The following is a 23,841-nucleotide window of genomic DNA, read 5'->3' as shown; positions in this document are numbered from 1 at the left end:
TATTGACAGCATGGTGTCATCTGCCTTTATTTTCAGAATAAGTCTCCAAGCCCCATTACTGAAGGCAAAGCTCAAGTTAGATAACATAGAATGAAAATGCTTTTCTGTGACAAGAAGAATCTTAATTGTCAGAGTGCGTTTAGAGCTCACTGTGTTTGGGAGTGCAGCTGAAAGACAACACTACCCACTAGTTTCCTTCTCAGTATTCACTACCTCCTACTGGCCAGGGTGTTCATCTGCTAAATGAATGGGGGGAACAGATCTGGCTAAAAAACTTACAAGAAAAATAAATTTTTAAATGACTTGTTCTGTTTGTTTTTCAGCGATGTGCATTTTGTAAGCACCTTGGAGCCACTATCAAATGCTGTGAAGAGAAATGTACCCAGATGTACCATTACCCCTGTGCTGCTGGAGCAGGCACATTTCAGGATTTCAGTAACTTGTCCCTCCTTTGTCCAGAGCACATTGATCAGGCTCCTGAAAGATGTAAGTACACAGTGTTCAAATGGCACAATTAGTACCAGGTTTAATGAAAACTGCACAGTCATAGGATTAGCTTAATAATGCATTTGTTTAGATGCACTGTCACAGTTCACATAGCCAAGAATTCATGTGTGTTCAGGGATAGAAAAGATGTGAGTTCATACTCCGCTATTTTGAAGACCAGCAGTCCTGCACAGCAAAGCGTTTTTCTTTTAATGACATAACAAGGAAGAAGTTTACTGGTAAGGCTTTTCTTCTGCCAAGTTTTAGTTCAGATTGATAGACTTGCTTGTCCTAACTCAAGTTAGAGCAACCTTCTTGCAAACACTTCATCTAAATAATAGATATAGGTCTGTTAGATTTAGGTCTCTTTATTTTGTACTTGTTCCACAGAGGAGTTGGTTCAGAAGCTCTCAGCTTTATCTTGAGGAGAATAAAACAGTTTCTTTTGTAACACTTCATTAAGGTTTAAAATGAATTTACTTTTGTTATGAGAAGATTAGTTGAGAAAATTGAATTAAAGTAGTAGCTATTAAATATATTAATTAAATTTGAATTTCATAAGAATGGTCAAGTTTTGTATACATAAGAACTACTAAGTAATTTTTGAGTTCGTTGAATTGTTCATAATTTTGAACAAAATAATAATTGAAAAAATATTTCTTTTTAGCAAAGGAAGAAGCAAATTGTGCAGTGTGCGACAGCCCTGGAGACCTCTTAGATCAACTTTTTTGTACTACCTGTGGCCAGCACTACCATGGGATGTGCCTGGACATTCAAGTCACACCTTTAAAAAGAGCAGGTTGGCAGTGTCCTGATTGCAAAGTGTGCCAGAACTGCAAGTAAGTGAGACTTACAGGACGTGGAGGAGGATGGTGTGAGATTTATGTGCTGTGGTTTTGAAATGCATTTCATTAAATGTTTTGGGTTTTTTTCTAAAAAGTGTAGATTATTTCCCCATCTCTTCTGTTGTATTAAGTAGCTGAGCAGACCCTTGTGTTGGAAACTTTGTTCTAAAAGAACTGAGCTGAAATTCCTGTGTGTTTTACCCCTAGAGTTACCATCATGGCAGGTTCTGGAAAGCAGCAAAACATTCTGATTTTTTTTCCTCCTTTTATATACAGGAGAATTTTTCTCAAATATACCAAATAAATAATTTTACTGTAGTGTTTTCACAGTCAAAGAACCTGTGCTTTTACTCAGCTGACAATTCACTTGTGCCTGTACCTACACTCTGGGCAGGTCTACTGCATTAGGTCCTCTCATTTAATGTCTTTGGGAGGCAGATAAAGAATCATAATGAAAACAAAACCATGGCTTAGTTGAGCAAAGAAACAAAGTGACATGAGTGGCCCTGACTGAGCAGTTGCACCAGACAAAGGCAGAGACAATGAAACTTAGTTGCTGTGGCACTGTAAGGGCTCACTTAGAAAATCCTGACTGCTTGTGGGCTTGTTCTCTTATAACTTCATCTGATGGGCACTGCAGGGTTCTTTTGCTTGCTTGCTTTTTTTTTTGAAGGACTTACTGAAAAAGAAATGAGTTTTGTTCAGCTCCAGTCAGATCAGCTGGGACAGTATGAAGGAAAAAATCCACTCTGCTACTGCTTCATGTGTCTGATCAGTCAGTGCCTTCCTGTTTTCCAAACAGAACACTTGGTATTTGCCAACATTCACTTAACTCACTTCAATAAGAGGGTGTTCCCTGATCACACATAGCAGATAGCAAATCTCAGCAATGAAGCTAGAATAGAAAAGAATGTTCCAAATAGTATCCCTGAAAATGTTATACTGGGCAATTAGAGCATCTGCTAACAAATCTTCTCTTTAGTGAAAAAGCAGAGAAAATGTGGTATGTTCACACCCAGTCCATGGGACCACTTGAGAGATGTCCATGGGTTCTGAGGGAACTGGTGGATGAAGTGGCTAAGCCACCATCCATCATACTTGAGAAGTTTTGGCAGTCTGGTTAATTTCCCACTGACTGGAAAAGGAGAAACATAGACCCAGTTTTTACAAAGGGAAATATGGAAGATCTGGGGAACCACAGACCAGTCAATCTCACCTGCCAGCCTACCAGGGTCATGGAGCAGATCCTGCTGGAGACTGTGCTGAGACACATGGGACATAAGGAGGTGATGGTGACAGACACCATCACTTCACTGAGGGCAGACTGTGCCTGAAAAACTTGGTGCCTGCTGTGATGAGGTTACAGAGTTTGTGGAGGAAGAGCAACTGGTGTCACCTGTCTGGACTTGTGCAAAGTTTTCAGCACTGTCCAATACACTGTCCTTGCCTCAAAACTGGACAGAGATGGATTTGACAGATGGAGCACCCCATGGATTCAAGAGCTGGAGTCAAGAACTGAAGTGGAGACCGGTGATGAGTGTTGTTCTTAAGGGGTTGGAATTGGGGCTAGTGCTGTTATAAACATCTTTGTTATGACATGGGCAGTGGGGTCAAGGGCACCCTCAGCAGCTTTGCCACTGACACCAAGCTGTGTGGGACAATTGATGCTGAAGAGGAGGGACCCCATCCAGAGGGAGCTGAGCAGGCTGGAGAGGTGGGGCTGTGGGACACTCAGGAGCGTGAACCAAATGCAACCTTGTGCACCTGGACTGGGGCAGTTCCAAGCATGAGTGCAGGCTGGGCAGAGGGGCACTCAGAACAGAGAAACCATGGAAGTGTTCAAGGCCAGGCTGGATGGGCTTTGAGCAGCCTGGTCTAGTGGGAGGTGTCACTGCCATGGAACTGGATGGTCTTTAAAGTCCTTTCCAACCCAAACCATTCTTTGATTCTATAATTACTTCAAGTGATATGGCAGTTCTTCACCATTACTGGAAGAACAGCATTTTAAGCATATCTTCATGCAAAGAGAGGGCTTTTTAGAACACCAGGTCTCCCAGGTAATGAGGTATCCAGCATGTATAATGCCATGTACTGCAAGGCTTTATCTAGGCAAATCTTGTTGCATGTTTACTTACTGCATTCATTTATTTAAATGAAGGCAGAACACAATGGCTTTAGATATTACCAAGCTATTTGTCTTGTTCTCAGCAAATTTATTTTATCACTAGAATCTGTGGTGGAGCTCTGTAATACATCATTGTAGAAAAATAGAAATATCTTCCTTTAATGTTTGTTTTGCTCTTGCAGTCATATTGTCTGACATTGTAGGAGCTCCAATAATCAGACTTGATGGCTCCTTTTTTCCTTTGAAAAAATTACAGTCAGACTGCAGAAACAAGTACAATTGAATGTTTTCTTCAGAAAGAAATAAAATGTATATTGCAGATTTTGAACTGATTTCAGTACAGAAAGGCCATCAAATCTATCTACACATGTGTAAGTGAAAGTGGGCCAATATCTGTTATTCAGAATGGCTGCACAGGCTCAGCTCTTGGTGAATAAACATAGTTGTATGTACTTGTACTTGTATTTAAAAATGAATTTGAAGGCATTGTCTCTGGAGATATTTGTAAGTAGTGTTTGTATATTTTTATGTGCACACCTGTGTCTTCCTGTTCAGATTTTTATTGAAACAGTTATTTTGTTGCTGCTTATTGAAGTTATTTTTGATCACTTTCCTTAGACACTCTGGGGAAGACAACAAGATGCTGGTGTGTGATACATGTGACAAAGGCTACCATACTTTCTGTCTACAGCCAGTTATGGATGCTGTACCAACAAATGGTTGGAAATGTAAAGTAAGTGGAAAGGTTTCAGAATAACTTCTGGTAATTTTTAAGAGCCCAGACTTTGTTATCCACACTGTGCTGTTCCAGGTGTATTGTGGAATGCTGTTGCTATGTAATATAATTTGTAATTTCTGAAGGAATTCCACTTGGATATAAATCCTGTGGCTCCACAGCTGCTCTGTGGGGGGAGCTGTCAGTGCTGTGGCTGAAGCAGCCTGTGTAGGACAGTAAATCAGCTCTGCAGGATCCAGGTGCAGTGGATAACCTGCAGTTAATAACAGCTGCTCTCGTGATACAATGGGAACAAAAATGTAAACTCAAAGCTATAGTGTATGTAATCCATACTTGAAGTCTCTTGGTATTCAGCTCCTCCTTACTTACCAAAACAGTTCTGCAGCTTGTGGGTTCCTTTGCATTTGAGGAAAGCAAGATGAATTTGTTGTTTTATCAGTAACTTTGTAAGTAATTGCAATGGGAAGTCCTTGTATATGAGATGTATGTAATGTTACATCAGTTTGTGGCAGTCATACGATAACTGAGAGTAGCAATAAAAAAGTTTGATCTCATAAGAGATACTCCTTTCAAGTCAGGAGTAGTGTCAGGAAACTTGTTACTGTTGTGCAGGTTATTCATGCCCTGCTAGTTGGATAAATTTTTGTGTTATCAAGGACAAAACCTATTAAATTTAATTCAAATCAGGAAAATGTCAGTTAATGGCAGTTCAACCACATTGTGAAATACCATAATTAACTACTAAATTCTTGTGATCTCTAGAACTGTAGAGTTTGTGCTGAGTGTGGCACACGAACAAGTTGTCAGTGGCACCATAATTGTTTGGTATGTGACAGTTGTTACCAACAGCAAGACAACTTATCTTGTCCTTTCTGTGAAAAACTGTGCCTCCAAGACTTCCAGAAAGATATGTTGCATTGTCACATGTGCAAAAGGTGAGTGCCCAGCTTTTGTTAATTGGTACTAAAGTGCATAAAGGTTATGATGAGCAGTGTGACACTGATGGGTTTCTGGGAAGGATGTACAATGTGTTTGATGTACCACAGGATCTTGGGCAGCTCCTTGATCGTTCTTCCCTAAATACAAAGAACAATAGCAGGCAGCTTTATTTTAATCTTAGCAGATAAGTATTAATTGGCAGTTACTTGAGGGTACCTGGCAGTTACTTGCTGCAAGCTGCTGCTGCCTATTGAATTATTGAATTTAACCTATTTTGTGAGGAAGCAGGCTGAAAAAGTAATTGTCCTAAAGTTTAAAGACTCTTGTTTGCAGTCATCTGGGTTGATTTTGGTTTTTTTAATTTTCAAGTTTATGTTTTCTGTTTAGTTTTATGTCTTTTACAATTTCAGTAATTTTAAAAAAACCCCTAAAAATAGAGTATTTGGAACATTTTAAGAATGCAAGCTATGTTTTGTTTGCAATAATATTGTATGTTACTGTGCAACATCATGATGATACTCTACATCTTGTGGAGTCTGATTGACTTTATTAAGGACAATTTAGGTCTTCATGTTTAAGTTCATTGTTTGACATGCTGACATATGCTTATTCCTCTAAAGTTCTCCATAATCAAGCATTGGTTGAAAATCTCTGTTTCCCCATAGGAATGTGAAATAGTGCTATTTTTAATGGACTTTTACTATGATGCTTTATATTTTCATTACTAAAATCACAGTTACAATAAATTAATCTTCCCAGATGGATTCACATAGACTGTGACAGATCTCCAGGTAGTGAATTGGAGTCTCAGTTGAAAGACTACATCTGCACTCTTTGTAGACAAGGAGAAGGGGATCACACTCAGTCATGTGATGTAATGAACACTTCTGAACTCATTCCTGAACCTGACAGTATAACAGGTAACCAAACTTAAACTTCACAGTTCTGAAATGCTAACATCAGATGTAACATCTGTAGTCTCACCAAGTCTTTTTGTGAACCAGCCACTCAAATTCTACTCTATGAGAGTAGAGAATTTCCTCCCTTCTCTATGTAACAGCAGCTGCTCAGGCAGTCCATGGGTGGTTTCTCTTTCTGGCTTCAGGATCCTGGGTACAAACATGGGCTGGTGAGCACCATAATTGTGGCTCTCAACATTCCAGCTCCAGCCTCTCAGGCTGTAGCTGTAAACTTCACTGATTTATTTTGGATGTGGTACAGTTCATAAATGTATTCATTTGACAGCCTGGCTGTTTCACTCATTTGTGCCTGGTAGATATTTTTGGAGACATTCAGTTCTCCTGTTTCTGTCTAGCTGCTGGTCAGTCTCATAGTGCTTGTTCTCCCTTTATCCAGGAAGGACAGAGCAGTGGGAGCTGGACTGTGTTCAAGGGACAGGTGTTTATTTAGCTAGACAGCTTTTAATAGGTGTCCTTTTTCAAAGCAATGTATGATCAGTCATCTTGTTTCTGAGACATTCTTGTCTAAGTGGACAAATCAAGCAGAAGGTGGAAACTTGTAGAGAAGTATAAAGTATGTTTTAAAAAATAAGTCAGTAGCAGTAAGGAAGCACAGGGAGGACTTGGATCTGCTGATCTGAGCCCAGTGGGTCATCCACAAGAGCTGGGTTAAAAACTCAGAAGTAAATGCTTTTGTGTATTTCACACCGTGTGCTCTGTTGGGCAGCACCTGCACTCATCCAGGCTGAATTTCCCTGGAGAAGCACAGCTGTGGTTATGTTTAGAAGCAAGGTAAAATGTAACAGATGAACTGCACAGCCACTGCCATGTGCAATTTTTGGGCTTGCAGCAGTGCTTGTGCACTGATCTTCTGTTATCCATAAGTATCTGTGGTTTTGAAAGCCTGGTAAATTTTGGCAGGAAAGGGGAAGTGTTGGGCTACAACAAAACCCTAATGTTTGTGTTCAGACTGATGTTTTGTATAAATAAGTCATCTCTTTGATGTTAGCCTGTACATCACCTTTTGTGAGCAGTAAAGAGATGATGGAAAAGGTGCTCCTGGAGGAAGGGCAGTGACAGGAGGGAAAATGTCTGTAAATGAGTTCACTCTGTCAGTGAACACAGCCACCAGTTTAGGAAGAGGGACCACTTCAGCCTCTGCAGATCATTTCCCTTCTGAAAGCTTAGGAAAGGCTGTGGGCTCCCAGGCAGTGTTCTTAGAGCATTTTGAGGATGTCCAAAACAGAACATTCACTGGCACAACTCCCAGTCTCCTACAAAAACCCCTTTTCAGTAGGTAGCAGGTTAATCTGAAGGAAGGCTGAGGTTTTAAGCAATGCTTCTGTTGGATTCCTAGCTAGTAGAAACGTTGACAAGCATGCTCTTGTCCCGAAGGAAGAAGAGGACTGTCATCTCACCTGCTAGGAGTAATCTGGAGCTATTACATCAGTAGAGTCATGCTGGGCTTTATACCCAGGAGAGCACTTCTGTACTTTAAAATCAGATTTGGAGCCAATCTAAATGATCTTTTTTTTTTAAGTTAAAATATCGCTTTAAAGTTGGCAGAGTCTGAGAGCAGCTTTTAGGGTGCTAAAAGTAGTATCACCTAATAGTTGTGGGCTTTTTCAACTTAAAAAAGACTGTCTTGATGCAGAAATCTATGTTTGTTTCCCTTTTTTTTTTCTTTTTGTGCTAACATCCATGGAGGATCAGTTCTCTTCAAGTTAATGCTTGCTATGTACTTTGTTTTCCATACTTCATCTAGTGCATTTTAATGAATTTCCTTAACTGAAAGAGCTTTTACACAAGAGAAAAAAAAAATCCTCTATAATGATCCTGTCAGCCAAAAAACCACTCAGTTGTGCCTTTTCCATGCAAAGATTGATATATCTTAGTTCTAAAGTGGCAAAATTCACTTTTCATATTGTTGAATACATAAGGTGAAAATCAGTGTTGCCAATGCTGATCGTAGATGGAACTTTATATCTATGCCATAATCCACTGTAGTATTTGTATACCAATTTGAAGCCTTCATGCTGCCAGTTCTGTTGAATTTTATAGACTTAGAATTTAAGAAAATTCTTTCTTGTATTGCTCAGGCTGTGCAGAAGTCTGTTACTGTGTGCATATTTTCCCTGTTAGGTGTATGCAGTTGCCTTACAGACATCTGAAAGCTTCAGTGTTAATGAGTAAAATATTCTAAATTTTTAAGGAGTACTGTGTAGTCTCCTTAGCCTGCTCACTGACCTGACCTGTCCTAAATCCTGTCATCATTAAATATCAGTCTCTCTGGAGCCAAAAGGTCAAACAGTGACAGCAGTTGCTGATGCCAAAGTAGTAGAATAAACACAGCAATTTTAATAACTGCTTTACTTCTCCTTAAGCTTGTCCAAATGAAATGGAAATGGAAAGTGCTGGAGAGGATATGGCATTTCAGGAACAGCCCATTACAGGTGATGGCCTTGATCAGGAATCAGCTGTCGGATGTGTTACAGAAGGTAAGGAAGAGTTTTGCACTCTGAGAAAACACCAGTTCAGAAGCCTTCAGAATCAGAACCTTCTTCCAGTCACTAAGGTTTGCAATGCTTTATAAAAGCAAAAGGAAGAAGCACCTAGAAAACAGTAGGAGACAAATTGCAACAGTTCCATCTGAGCTCTCAAGCAAGAGTATTAACTTCTTTGCTTGATAAAAGAAGTGTTTTATTGAAGGGGAAGAGAGACTTCAGAAGATTTGTATGGCTTTACTTTCATTTGTTTGTTTTACTTTTTTGTTGGCTTTTTACAAGCTGGAAAAATAGTTGAATGCTTTGTATGATGGGAGTTTATTGTAAAACCCAATGACTTGTTGCTATTCAAATACCGTCACTCATACTTTCTCTTATGGTTGTAACTCTGCATACATCCTTGGTTAAGGATTTTCTGGGGGTTTTTTTTTGATTTTCTTTTCCCCTTTGTAAGTAAAAGATGATCTTTGACAGGGTTGCAGCAGCTGAACATTTCTCTTTTGGGAGAAACTCCATCAAAGCAAATGCAGAGGGAGGAGCAGCTAAAGAAGGATCAAACCACTGGGTGTGTTAGTGATCAGTATCAAGGGTGAAGAACCTGCCAGTATGTCCCATTCAGTCCTATTCAGGTGTTAGACAATGGCTGCTGTAAGGGGATACAAGAAACTTATATTTAAAGACAAAGAAACAACTTTTCGGATTAGCTGTGATCACTCGGTTCTGCATCACAGTGCTAAAAGGGCCATGATTTAAGCTGTGAAGAAATATATTTAGAATAAAATGCTGTCTATGAACTGAGTGACTGAGGAAGTGGCAGTGTGAGTTTAAGAAGAGTGCAAGTGTAATAGAAATAAATGGCCTGTAAGAGAATCAGGCCCATCAAAGGAAGGTGTGAAAAGCCAAATTCAGAGTAAAGAATGTGGTTCTTTATAGAGTGGACAAAAACTCTGGAACTCCTTGATGAAGAAAGTTATGGATGAAAGGTGCTTGATTTGGTTCAAGGGAGGGCTAGATAAATATTTTTGAAAGAAATTCATTATATATTAGAAACCTAAATTAAACCAGCAGCAGCTGTTTTCATTTCAGTTGACTTCCTAAAGTAGGAAAGAGTTTTAGGAGGAAAATATTTTTTATTTGTACTTGTCCTGTTCTTAGCTTTTTGAAAGTGTTATGACAGTAGCTTAAAATACATTAATTTATGATAGCATGCATCTTCAATACACAGAAATTAAAAAGAAGAAATTAATTTTGGCTGCCTACTTGGAAATGTGTGTTCAGTTCCTCAAAAATTAATCTTGGGTCTATTTTCTTTTAATTTACTCTGCTGTGTTTTTAGGGAAGAAAAATAATGAACTAAAAATATAGACTACTGTAAAAATAGGTACAAAGAAAGATGTTAGTGAAGTGTATTTTAAGCTACATATTAAATTCACTGAAGTAAAGTGATATGTGTTGGCCTGCATGATGTGTACCAAGTATACTTGTTGATCAGAGCACCAGAAGTTTTTTTCTTTTTCACAGTGAGCCTTTAATATGCTTGTACTTAATTACAGGCATATCACCAGGAGAAAAGACCACACAACTGGAAGCAGAAGTCTCTGTTGAAATCAATTCAGCTGAAATGGAAATATCTCCTAAAAAGACACCAGCATCTGGTGACAGTCAGAGTGAGAAGATGATGGAAGTGGTAGAAGGTGTTCAAGCTGTAGCCCAGCAGGAGTTGGACAAACAAGCTGAAGAGACCCAGCTGCCTCAGGGTGGTGTGGAGGTATCAGAAGTGTCCACAGCAGACTCTCGGTCTCTGTGCTCAGTGCCTGAGACCATGACTGTGACACCAGAAATTCTGGAGACTGAAAGAAAAGGAGATATTTCAGTCCCCACAGAACAACAACTGGAAATAATAAAAGTGCAGAAAGATGTAGAAAAGGAAGAAACCCATGAGAAATCAGAAGCACCAGCTCTTCTAGGAGTAGAAACTACTGCTTCACATGGAGGTGTTGCAAATAGTTCACCAGTCAGAGACAAACCCATCAAACCACCAGCTGAGACTTGCCCCTCGCTTCCCCCATCACTTAATCTAAGCAAGACAAACGTGTCTTCCTCACCAGATGTTTCTCTAGACTTGCATTCTGCACGAGAGGTGCAGCACAGTCAGCCCCCAGTGCTGCCCCCAGCTGCTGGGAGTGCTCTCCCAACCACCTACATATCAGTCACTCCAAAAATCGGCATGGGCAAACCTGCCATCAGCAAACGCAAGTTTTCCCCTGGGAGACCCAGGTCCAGACAGGTAAGCACATGCACTGTTCCAGTCTGTGTTTATTAAATTGCAGTATAATTCATCAAATTCACCTGTTTCTTAAAAAATGCATTAATTCTCCTGAGTTTGTAGTTTATTTCTTCAAGGAATTAATGTTCTGGTAAATAAGAAAAAAGTCGTCGTAAAGCTTCTCTGGTGAGAATTTAAGTTTCTTTTGTCTCATGGTTAAAGCAAACTAGAAGAAAATTTGTTGTGTTTTTCATCTGCTACAAATGCAGATAGACATAATACTGTGCTATTTAACTTTTAATATTATTCATATATGCCTTTATTTTGGCTGGTACTTTCAAAGTGTGTTAGAGATTCTTAAACTGGCTTTAGAGAAGAGCCTTCTACAACTCTGTGTCCCTTACTCTGCCAGATGTTTTCTTGATGCTGTGCTATTTAAATTACCTTTTAATATTTTTCATATATGCATTTATTTTGGCTGGTACTTTCAAAGTGTGGTAAAGCTTCTTAAACTGGCTTTAGAGAAGAGCCTTCTACAACTCTATGTCCTTTACTCTGCCAGATGTTTTCTTGATCAACGTTTCTAATGGTGTGGTAAATAATTCTGTGGTTTTGTTACATTAGGAAATACCATGCAAGAACTGTCTTGTACAAATCATTGTGGTTTGACTAGGATTAAATTTGATAAGTGAAAAGAATCCTCAAGCCTGTCACTTTCTGCAACATCTTTCTCTCTGTTCGTGTTGTGTTTCAGGGAAAATGGTTTATCAATTCAGGGTATTCATTTCTTGTTGGTGAAATTCTATACAAAAAGTGTCAGTGTTACAAGTTACTGTTTCATCTTCTCATCACAATTTATTTTTAGTCCTTGAGACTTCCAGGTTGATGATTTCATGCTTTTCTGGACTTAGTGTTAACAAAGCTTTCTTATATATTGCACAATTCTTTTCGTTTTTACTTGTCACCTAAGGGTTCAAAATTTTTGCTTCCTAAGGTATGAGAGAGTGTTCCGGAAACTTTTTCTGCTGTTTCCACTGAGTTTAGGAGATCTGTGTTTGTTGTGCTGCAGTTAGGTTCTCCTGGATCAGTGTACAGTCAGGTGTATATATCATATTTGCAGAAATATGTTAATGCCTTAAAATTCTCTTCAGTACTTTTAAGTTCCCACTCTGGGCTTTTGATGAAGGACTGAAAGCTGTTGAATGATGTTCTGTAGACTATGAAAAAAGAAGATTTTTAAATGTCCAGTGACAGGCAGGTGGGTTTTTTTTCAGCAAGATGTAATTGGACAAATCCACAATGTGGAAGGCATGTATTTAAATCACTTTGGATTGCAGGCAGAAATCGGTTTAGATTTATTTTGTGAGGGTTTTAAATTATTCTTTCTGCTGAAAACATTCATTTTTTAAAAGAGTGTGTGCTTTTCCAAATGGAGAGTTGTGCACAGGAGCAGAAGCAGAATCCCAGAGTGGCTCAGAGTGGAAGGGATCACAATGGGCCATCTGGTCCAGCCTCCCTGCTCGGGCAGGGTCATCCCAGAGCACATGGCACAGGATTGCATCCAGCCAGTTTGGGTTCCTGTTACATGGGGATTCTCTGGGATAGTGTTGGAAGAACACTGTGTTAAATGCTGTTGTATTTATTCTGTGTATCTGAATTGAACAGAATTGAAATGGTTATTTTTGCCATGCCACTGTGTACTAGAAAGCATAAGATTAAGTCAGTAAATGGAAGGCATTACAAATTCTGGCTCTGAAACAGTGGTAGGTGAAGAGTTGAGAACATTCTGTAGAATAACCTTGAATAAAAAACAATAAACTTCTGCTGGTTTTGTAAATTCCATTAATATTATTTTAGTGTTATTCCAGGGTGTGTTCCTTGAGAAATACCTTGGTCAGAGATATTTAATTTTCATCATGAAGATGTTGGTGATGACTGTTGCACAACACACTGAATATCTGTTGGTGTTTTAAGAGATTGCTTGAAATGAGATGTAAGAAGGCAGAGCACTCTGATGGGTTTGGATGTGTGCTGTCTTGGATAAGATGGGTTTTTTGCTGTCTTCACTTACATGGTATCACTAAGTATGTCGTTGTAAAAGGTAAATGTTGGAAAAGAAGAGAAAAAGAGTCTTTTTCAAGGATCAGTTGTTGTTACGGTTTTTATGCTTGGTGCTTGGTTGGTTTTTTGGTTGGTTTTTTTTTTTTAATGAGGAGAGCTGTATTTTCAAGTGATTAAAGTTTGTTCACAACCCTAAAATTACATTAAATATTAAATTGCAAAGCCAGCTTTGTGCATTTGCAATTGCAGTAGGATTCATAAAGCGTTAAGCAGCTAAACACAGTCAGTGGTAATTTAGTGAGATCTCCTGACCCTTGCTGACACTGGGTTTCCTTTTGTTATAATTTACTTGCAGCTGTGTTGTTCAATTTTGAGGACTCAAGAATATGATGGAGAATTAGAACTTCCTGTTTCTGTCACAGTACATAATTATTGCTGGGGTTCTGATGTAAATGAACTGAATAGAACTTTCTCTTCAGTGTTGTGTGGTAATAGGCATTAATTAAAAGCCAAAAATACAATTAATGCATCTCTTTGATGTAATTCATTTGTTCGTGGTATTGTGGAAATGTGTGTTTTTAATTAAGTTTATCTGACCAAGAATTCAGATTTTTCTGATCTACAATAAAACTTGGATTGAATTTCCAATTTAATTCTTAACAATATGGTTCATGAATCATATACAAATCATTTTGTTTTGCAAGACTGAATATTTCATATTCAGATTTAATATTCTTTTAGCTTTTCAATCTTTTGAATATATTTAATCACTAGAAAAGTTATCTTCCTAAAAGGAGAATAATTTTGTACCTCCAAACTAAGACTAGGTAATTTTAGTTGTTAAGTATTTTCAGCATGTTTAAGATCTTGAATTTTGACACTGTGAGCATGTTGCCTCCTTTACAGATTGATGTAAAGATTGCTTCTCTGATAAATAGATTTTCTTTGTGTTGCTATACAGATTTTCTTTGTGTTGCCACTTTGTAAGGACATTGCATTATGAATTTTAGAAGTAATGAGGAAACAAATTAAAATGCAATGAAACTTTGAATTTTACCTGCTAAAACTGACTGTTACTTTATATTAAAACTAGGGCTGGAATAGTTAAGGCAAATCTCTCCTGTGCCACAGACCTGCTGATGTAGTTGCCTACCAGTGTATCAAATTTCCTTTCCCCCCCATTTCTGACATGATGTCCCTGTTGTGTCAGGAATGTTCTGTCCTTGTGCCCTGGGTGTGAGCAGGGACTTGTCCATCCCCAGGTCTGAGGGTGGGAAGGTTTCTGCCCAGCTCTGTTCCCCTGTCAGAGGGTGATGAACCTCCTGATCATCTGAGTTGTCTGCATGATGAGCACCTGTCTGCAGTCAAGGAAAAAACTGGGATAGCAAAATCTTCCAGTCCAGGGTGTTGATTGCAGCACACTGAGTGGAACCCTTGAGCAGCTGCTGCCAGGAGCTCTTCTGGAGTGGATTTTGGAAGCCCCTTGGCAGAGGGGAAGCTTTGATGGCCATCCCAAGCACACAGGTGCTCTGGGCACTGAGCAGTTTGGAGGTTGTGTGTCCAGTGACCACCTCATGTGGGCAGAATTGTCAAATGGTTATTTTTTTTAAGTGTTATGTTGTCCGTATTCCTTTTCCAGCAGATTTATGCTGAATATTGGTTGTGTCCATACTGTAGTTGTACTGAGTGTTGGTGTTTTTACCTTGATACTTTTATCCAAAATAAGGCTTTTAGGTCACTGACAGGCTTTCTGTTTTGGGTGCCAGATCACTTGAGGGATAGCCCTGTTTTCAGAAAGGGCACCTGTTAGCAAGACACCTCTTTACAGTTCAAGATGAATGTTTGTTTTGATGGAGTTGTTGATTCCAAAGAAACTCATTTTCCCATGCATTCTGGGTGGAGAAATTGCATTTCAGAAAAGGAAAAACAATCCCAACATATTTTGCAGAGCCATCTCATTTTCCTTGATTCTTCTTCTTATGATTATTGTATATCCCAGTATTCAAAGGTGTAAATGTGTTTGGGCTTGCCCTTGTGAGCAGTTGTGAATACTTGGGATTGTTTGTATGCATGAGGTTATTCCACATCAGCCCTGGGATTATGCTGCTGAATGGCATTCTGGGGAAGGTAAACCTGCACTTGTCATCATCCTGATATTCAATATTTTTTACTCTCACAAATTCAGAATTAGGAAAATGTTCTGTCCTTTATTAATCTAATGTGTGAATTGGCAGTGAAGTTATTTATGATGTCTGTCTCTTGCAGTCTGTCTTCTGTGCTTGAGAAAGTCTTCCACAGATTTTACTTTCTATGAGGAGCCTCAGCATTTTTCCTTGGCTGTCTTAGCATTTTCTTCTCATTTTACTTTATTTCTACTGACAATCATACAATACCTCACCATAATGGAACTACATAAATAGGGATAATAATTAGTTAAAAAGAGCTTGTAGGTACACCATATGGATGTATATTATTACATGTACATAATAACATGCTAAAATGTGATACCACAGCATAACATGAAAACACTGGGGTGAAAAAAATCAGTGGTAGGGTGTTATAATGGTTTATTTGTAGGAGACTTGCAGGAATGAGCTGCTTTGTTGATTACCATGGCTATGTTCCTTCTCTTTTGTCTAGTGGTTTATTCATATTCCTTTTGTTTGCTGTGCTTCTCAGACTAGTTGTTGCTGTGATTTGGGGGTAGTTTAGTTTGAAAAGTCAACTGAGGCCATCAGTCCTTTCAAAATGTGGTTTGGAATATAAAAGGAGATATTACCACCTCCAACTACTGTCTTCTTCACTGATGCAATAAAATTTAGGCACGTAATTTGTTGTTGTTATGATTGCTTGCTTTAGATATGTATTAATCTTTGTTCATAAAACTCATTTTGTTGTGCTTAACCATCAGTTGGAAGTAAATACTGATTTTAGGGCATGTTTCATTGAGAACCTAAAAATTTCCCACTTTCTACTCACTCAGTGAACTAATTGACTACTTAAATTAATGTAGAAATGCCTATGCCTGCATGTGCTTTGCTTTTCAGATTTTTTTTGTTGCTTGCTTTTTGCTTTTTTGCTTTTTGCTTTTTTTATGTTGCAAAGTTTTATACATCTATTTTCTCACCTGCCGTATCCTAGGGGGCTTGGAGTACCAATAATACAGTGAGCCCACCTTCCTGGTCCCCAGACATTCCAGAAGGTCGGGACATTTTTAAATCCAGACAGCTTCCTGGCAGTGCCATTTGGAGCATCAAAGTGGTAAATAACTTGAATTTATTTTCATGTATCCGTTGCTATCTTTCTGCTGTGTAGAGATTAGTGATGAAATTTTGTCTCTCACACCTTAATTAATCTTCTGTTCTGGTACTGTTCAAGATCTCTAAAAATTATTAAAGCTCTGGAGGTTTCAGGTTAAAAGATGTGAGCTTTCCAGAGCATAAACTATGATGGCATTGCCTTGATTTTCAGTGGCAAAGAATACTTTGTATTACCCAAATTTTGTGTGTGTTGAGTACATCACTTTCTGTGGTTGGCTTTACATGGCTGTCAAAATAAATTACCTGAGAAGAAAAATGTCTTTAAGACTGGCAGTAAGGTAAGCCAGGCATGGAAAGGAGCAGAGATCTGAAGGATGGCTTGAATTTGTTGCTGTGGAGAAATCTTGCAGAGTGGATTCAAAGTGACATCGTTTTTAGCTGATGGGGGAATAAACAACAACTTTCCAACCTGATTCGATGGACCAAAATTGTATCCACAGTGACATTTACTATTAAAAACACCTGAAGTAACTAAAGTAGAATTATTTGGTTTAAGTAAAGGCAAAAAAAAGCTAAATTATGAAACTGACAAATAACTGTAGCTCCCAGTGATTTAAGTTCATCTCACTTTAACTCTCATGCTAATTTTATTTTGATTTGACATCAGCTTAGCTTTTGCTGCTTTAAGCATTAATTTTCAGCTTAATATTCAGCATTAACATTGATACAAGTATGTGCTTATTCCTGTTACGAGTTGTGTGAAAATAACAATACTGACACCTGTTCTGAAACAGAAAATAAGAAACTTGTCAGAAGAGTTTCCATGTTAAAAAAATTGATGATTGTGTGTCCTATGTGTGCATATGTATTAGCTCCATAGATATCTAAGGACAATTTTTGTTTCACCTCAGCCTCCAGCAGCATCCTTCCTTTCACTCCTCAAATATAATTTTGTTACATTAACTTGGTGTGTGAGTCAATTTAATTTCTTTTTGCTTTATTAGAGAGATGTTAATAAAATTCTAACATTGGGATCCTTCAATTCTCCCTTTAATTATGACCATAAAGTTCAATATCTTCTTTAAGCCAGGAGTTGGAATATTTGAAAAATACAGTAGGGAATATTGAGCCTACAGTGCTTCTTTCCATCCAAGGAACTCCTGTCTCCTTCAGTAAAAACCTCTCATGTCTGTTGGTGCCACAGTCCCCATGGAGCTTTGTTGCTCCCATCAATGTTGTTTTACAGAGCAAATGTTGGTATTAAAAGTATTTTGCAGCAAGCATTTGGAAACCCCATACTCTGTACTCCATACTTGGGCTGTATTGGGAGCTGAGATTATTGACAAATATGAAATGCAATAAATAATCTCAGTGCTCATTTTGCTGTAGGAAAGGTGCTTATTTGAGTACATGCCATAATTATCAGTTACCCAAATTAGAGGCTTTGAGACACATTGTAAAGATGTCTGATATCAGCCAGAATTTGTGGATGTGAATATGTTCTTTTTCTCTCTGGAAATGATTAGGGAGGATTAGAAATCCTCTTGTGCTTAGTTAATTTTGAAATTTTTAAAAAAGAAAAAAAACCAAACAAAATCCCTCCTAAATTTCAAACTTAAGTAAAAACATACTTACTCTCCCAAGGATAATTGTAGTTAAACACACTGAATACTCTAAAGTACAACACTGCAGCTCTGCATCTTAAATAAGGAAGGGAGAAGAAAAGCTGTCTGTAAATCAAGTGGAGATTGTGTAAGAAAAGCTTGACATTATGGGGAATGTTAGTCTGAGTGTAATTGATAGAATTAATATAAAAAACTCTCTATATACGCTAAATTAAGAGAGTTTCATGGAGCCAGCTCCCACTTTCCTTTGTGAGCAGGACTCAATCCTAATAAATTCCAGGTTTCACTTGATTATTCATAGTGTAAGAAAAGCATCTGTGATTACCAGTAATCAAATGTCCAGACCCTGTATGAAAGTCCCATGACTTTCTGGGCTGACTGTTCAAAGAGAAAAGAAAAATGAATCATAGAATAATAGATATATTTTGGAAACTTTGCAAATGAGATGGGGGTAACTGTTGGGGGAAATCCATATTTCCAGTTAACTGCTGAGCAGAATATAAACATTTGTGGTTTTGGCTGCTTTCTCACTGAAGATAAAGGTGATCATATTATGCCATGTAAGTAATTAAAGGTATTTCACACAGATTTATGCATAAATTTAATGGCCATGCCCTGGTGTGCTTGTACTCACCAGAAATCACAGGGTGTTTTTTACTTATGTTTTTCCATAGATGAACTGAACAAGTTTGAATCCCAGTAAGAAAAGAACTTGAGGGGTTGCATTGACATTGTTGCCTTCCATTGAACAGGGCCGAGGATCAGGATTCCCGGGGAAGCGGAGACCGCGTGGAGCGGGGCTGTCGGGAAGAGGTGGCAGAGGAAGATCAAAACTGAAGAATGGAGTTGGGGCTGTGGTCATTCCAGGGGTAAGGAAATCTTTTTTACCCTATTGCAGTCTGTTAACATAACAGTTTTATTCAGCTGTAATTCTTGTATTAAAATACTTCATAAAAAAACCAATGAGCTCTGCAGAGCCAGGGGTGTTTGATGGAGCCTGGCTGTTACTGCTTGTGGTGAAGAACTGGAACACTACAGCTCAGTGGGCCTGAGGCAATTCTGTGCTGCTCTTGCCATTTAAAGACAAAGCAGTTGGGAGTCTTAAAGTACCACTTCCATTTCCTTGGGTGCAGAACATGCTGGGTAGAGGCAGCACTGAATGGAACAACCCAGAGGGAGAGAGCAGAGTTTGTGCATGAGAATGTAACTGCAGCCATAGGAGACCAGAGCAAAGGTTCTTCCTGACTGAGTGGTGGAGCAAGAGTGCAGAACAGAAGAGGAGAAGACATTTCAGCAGTTTGTGGCTTGGGCACTTGCTGAACAGGAAGATGTATCTTTGTCTTGGGTGGCCTGTGTTGGAGCTTTCTTTCATAAATCTGCCCATTCACTTCAAAAAACTTTAGGGAAACCATGACTGCTTAACCTTTTTCAGTTCAGCTGATCAGCTTGTGTTTTAAGTGGCTGCCTCCTGGATTAGCTACCTGCCCCTCAGTGCTCTTGGAGAAGAGACAGTGGAAAGCTGCTTTCCATTCACTTCCTCCATCCATGCCACTCAGTTTCTATAGACCTCCATCGTTTCTCCTCCTTTTCCTTCCACTCTTGACTAGCAACTATGGAGGATGCCAGTATTTTGAGTTGTTCCTTGTAGGGAAACTACTCCATATTTCTGATCATTAATACCAGTTCTTTTGTCATGTTAATTTCCGTACTTTGTGGACTTCCATCTGCCATTTTACAGCCCAGCACTCAGCTTTGTGAAGTTCTTGTGCAGTTCTTCACACTTGTCTTTTGGATTTTATTGCTCTGAATATCCCAATCCTCTTGGCAAGCTTTGTCACCTTGCTTCTCACTTGATTTTTCAGATTGTACATGAGTGTGTTGAGCACCACCACCTGTTAGCAGGCAGGCCCTGTCAGATTTTGACTAGTGCTATTCTCCCACATACTAAACTGATAATTTAGTCCCCTCTTTATTTGTGTCTTGTATCAGTATAGGGACCATTCCTCTTCAGTTTAACTTTTTTTAAGCAGCTTTGGTGAAGGACTTTGCCAAAAGAGTTCAGTGGTGAAGTAAGTTGCATCAATAAGATTTTCCTGTCCCCAGAATTGCTGACTCCTTCAGAGACCCCTTACAGATCATGATTTACCATAACTAAAGCTTCCTTGACTCTTTAATGAATTCATATATCAGTGATTCTCAGTTCTTTGTTCTGATCAGATGTCTACTATTCTGTACGCAGCTTCTGTCCAGAAACCCTTGAAAAAATGATTATATTTGCTGTCCCTTATTCTTCAGGAGCACTGAAGTGATTGTAAGCAAGTGATTGCTCACTGAAGTTGATAGTTACACTACTTAATACTTGAAGTATTTTTAAAACTTGAAAATCCTATGCAGTCCTAGTCTGCTTTTCATAAGAAGGAGGATTTTGGTATGAAAAACGTGGAAATCTGATCTGTAAAACAATTTTTTTTCCACTGTGGGCTTGTTCTACTTGAATGTTCCTTTTAAACTTTGATTACCAACAAGCCCTGCATATTTTGAGAGACATCATGTTCCTTGTGTTCAGAGAGGGACTTGGTCATTTTATGGCTTTATGAAGTAATTCCTGAGACTCTCTTCGAGCTGTGTTTTGATGTTCATACATGTAATCTGTTGGAGTTTGTCACACTTTCTCCTGCCTGTGTAATAATATCTTGGGATACTCTGGTGTTTATGATTTGAAAAAGGAACAATCATCTCTATCACTTTTCCCTTTTAAAGCATTGGATGGTCAAGATTCAGAAGCAAATTTATAATTTTAAACATACAGGATGAATTCCACTTAGGCTACTTACAGCATCTTAATCAATTGGAGACATTCCCATCATTATTTTGGTGTCACAAAGCACAAATCTGTACTTCAAGAGAAGGTGGGGTTTATAGATCAAACTCATAAAGTTTTTGTAATTGATCAGAGGACAGTGATGTAGGTAACTTGCTATAACTATAAATTCAAAATGCACATCACTCTCCTCCATTTCCTTCAGAAATTTGATCCTTTGAGTCACCACATTGAAGGCAGCTCCAGAGTTGCAGAGACTTGGCTGCCTTGTGGTAGAGTAAATGCAGTTAGCAATGCCAAGAGATCAGCCTTTTGTCAGATAAATGTTTGAAATGGGGGTATTTTCAGTCAATTTGCACAAAATCATTCTTACTCATCATGGGATCAGTGGACAGCCACATAGATTTGGAAGTTCCTTGGTATATCTTGGGAATGGGGAAAAAGGTGGGTACAGGTTAACCCATGGTGGGTCAGTGCTGGGGTTCAGCAGACACCAACACTGCAGTCATCCTGTCCTGCAAATTCTGCTTTTTTGCATGTGCAGTCACAAGAACCTTGTGAAACCTGTGCAAAAGTAGGTAAGGGAAGTGTTGTCCCTGAAGGTATCACGGTGTTTCAGGTGCTCTGGAGTTAACTGGTTAGTTAGAGCTGCAGTGCTCTCAAATATTTGGCAGTCAAAACACATAAAGAATATATTCCCTTTTCAGCTGTTTCTTAGTAAATGCTGAGTTTCAGCAGCTGTGTATCAGAGGGATTCCTCTAGTTGATACTGTGGTATTTACATTTGTCCCTAGAGTTACATTTGGATTTGTAAAATATTTAAATTATTATTTAAACAAAACTTATCTCTGTAGGACTTACACTGTATTTAAAATAATCCACATATATATAATTGGAACAGCTGCTGAAACAAAGCTACATTTCCCTAGCAATCTTTTTTTTATGGAACTGTGTCCCCATATATTCCTGGTTCAGAGATAGCAGTTGGGCCTATAAGTTTAAATTCATGGACAGCAAATTCTGTATTGTAAGATTCACATGAAAGTCAGAAGACAGTTGAAATGTTTCATTTGTGTTTCTCTTCCTGAGAATCTGTATATGAATGTGCTAAATTAATAAAGGGCAGGTCAGAATAAAAATCACTTGATGAAAAAGAAAAATGATTGTCTACAGTAAGAGCTGATGGATTCAGATCAAAATAGCTGTTTGCAGTTCAGTGCAAGTTTTTATGGTAGATAGATAAGCCTCATAAACTGCTTACAGCAAGTAACTTTAGAGCTCTTGCTTAGTCCTGTAGCATACTTGGAACATTAGCTAAACCTCATTTTAGGCAATATGGGACAAACCACATTTCTGCAGTTGATTTTTGAATTAATATTCAAAAGTCTGTCACTGCAATTAACTTTTTGATAAAAAGAACTTCAGTATTTACATGCAGGGAACAGCAGACTGGGCACAGTGTGACAGTTTCTGCTCAGTGATTTTTTTAATTCAAGTATGTCTTTGCTTCCATTTCCATTGGAAAGTGTAATGGGATAATATGTGAAGGTGAAAAAAGGAGAGGAAGAGAATATGTCTGTAAAACTATAATATACTGATGATGATAAAATGTGAATTAATGCAGTAATTTCTGATGGAGGCAGCTTTTTATGAAAGTTGAAACTGTATGAATAAATACTTGCAAAACTTATTTAGAGAATGTTTCATGTTGTCTCATGTCTTACAAAATGTGATGTGCTTGGTATTTATATTTTGTGGTTTTTTAATAGGTCACAACCATGGATATTTCGTCTAATAAAGATGAGGAAGAAAACTCGATGCATAATACAGTTGTCCTCTTCTCTAACAGTGACAAGTTCACTCTCCATCAGGTTGGGATAATAGTTACACTTTTTCATTTTGTTTCCCTGCTCTTAATTATAAAAAAGTGAATGAAGTCCTGGTTAAGAGTTAAGTTATACAGCAAGCTAGTTGGATTTTAGTTAGATGTTTTCAGAAGTAGTGTCTGGCATGTGTTGAGAGCCTGCTCTTGTGTGTCCTTGCAGGATATGTGTGTGGTTTGTGGCAGTTTTGGCCAAGGTGCTGAGGGCCGGCTGCTGGCCTGTTCCCAGTGTGGGCAGTGTTACCATCCATACTGTGTCAGTATTAAGGTGAGTGCTCTTGTTCCACACAAAAACCTCTTGATTGCACTGTTTTCATATTGTACTTTAATAGCACCACGCTGCCTTCGGTTTTGTGGTAATTAGGGGAGTCATTAACTTGTTAGATGTTCATCAGCTAATGTGACCATTATTTGTGTGTGACTTATGAAAGACTTTAATTAAATGTCATTTTATAGTATGCATAGCCTCAAGAGAAATTAACCTTTTTCTAATTTCACAACCATAAATAGCGCTGATTATCCAGCAGTTGGTTAAAATAACAGTTTGAGATACAAGTTTTAAACCTAGATACAAGCAGAATTAAAAACAAAGAAAAAATTACACTGCATCTTCATTTACTTGGGGCATAAGGTTTAGTTGATTCAATTTGCCTGTTGGCTGTCAGAATTGACAGCAGTTGGAGTGGTTAATTAATACATTTTACATTCATTAGCCTAGGAGAGAATGTGTGAAAATTAAATTTCAATGCTGTGAAATGACCTAGCAAGCACAAAATAAGCTATTTACTGCAGTATATACACTGTACACTTTTCATTGGTTGTGATGTAAGTATATCTGTGTAAAAGTGGGATTTTTTTTTTAAACATGTCAAAAACTTTATTTTGCACATACTTTACAAAATGCCATATGCGTATTTCATGCAATTATCATTTGACTTTTTGTTTATATACTACTCTTGCATTATATATTAATTGCAGTAAGTTAGATGCTTGCTTCAGATGACTAAAACTCCAGCACCATGATCTCATCATGAGGATCAGGTTTGTGACCTCTTTAGGAACCAGAATGTACACAAATCTCTGGGAGCTGACAAGATGCATCCCAGAGTCCTGAGGGAATTGGCTGATGCAGCTGCCATGCCACTTTCCATGATATTTGAAAAGTCCTGGCAGTCAGGTGAAGTCCCAGGTGGCTTAAAAAGGGAAACACTGCACCTGTTTTTAAAAAGATTAGAAAGGAGGACAGTTTCTTTCTGTTTAATCCATTCCTGTTCATTGAAGCTTCAGAAAGTCTAATTGCTAAAGAGCTCCTTGTGATGTGGGTGATGTGCC

General features: G+C 38.4%; 1 protein-coding gene across 8 annotated transcripts in view; it reads left to right on the top strand.

Annotated features, from left to right (window-relative positions):
• Nucleotides 1–23,841, top strand: part of KMT2C (lysine methyltransferase 2C) — a 188,356-nt gene that overhangs the window by 100,966 nt on the left and 63,549 nt on the right. For 7 of the 8 annotated variants that reach the window (XM_054273841.1, XM_054273848.1, XM_054273844.1 and 4 more), the window contains 11 exons: nt 324–486; nt 1,154–1,325; nt 4,075–4,189; nt 4,955–5,127; nt 5,891–6,051; nt 8,475–8,588; nt 10,148–10,881; nt 16,063–16,182; nt 18,559–18,675; nt 22,397–22,498; nt 22,673–22,777. In XM_054273841.1, coding sequence (XP_054129816.1) covers nt 324–486; nt 1,154–1,325; nt 4,075–4,189; nt 4,955–5,127; nt 5,891–6,051; nt 8,475–8,588; nt 10,148–10,881; nt 16,063–16,182; nt 18,559–18,675; nt 22,397–22,498; nt 22,673–22,777 — 2,076 coding nt within the window. The remainder of the gene's footprint in view (nt 1–323; nt 487–1,153; nt 1,326–4,074; nt 4,190–4,954; nt 5,128–5,890; nt 6,052–8,474; nt 8,589–10,147; nt 10,882–16,062; nt 16,183–18,558; nt 18,676–22,396; nt 22,499–22,672; nt 22,778–23,841) is intronic. The other variant, XM_054273845.1, reaches the window with a different exon arrangement.

Source organism: Melozone crissalis, unplaced genomic scaffold, assembly GCF_028551555.1.
Source record: "Melozone crissalis strain CALT ecotype California unplaced genomic scaffold, PUWL_Pcris_2 ptg000016l_1, whole genome shotgun sequence".
Lineage (NCBI taxonomy): Eukaryota > Metazoa > Chordata > Aves > Passeriformes > Passerellidae > Melozone > Melozone crissalis.
This window is presented reverse-complemented; position numbering and strand designations above follow the sequence as displayed.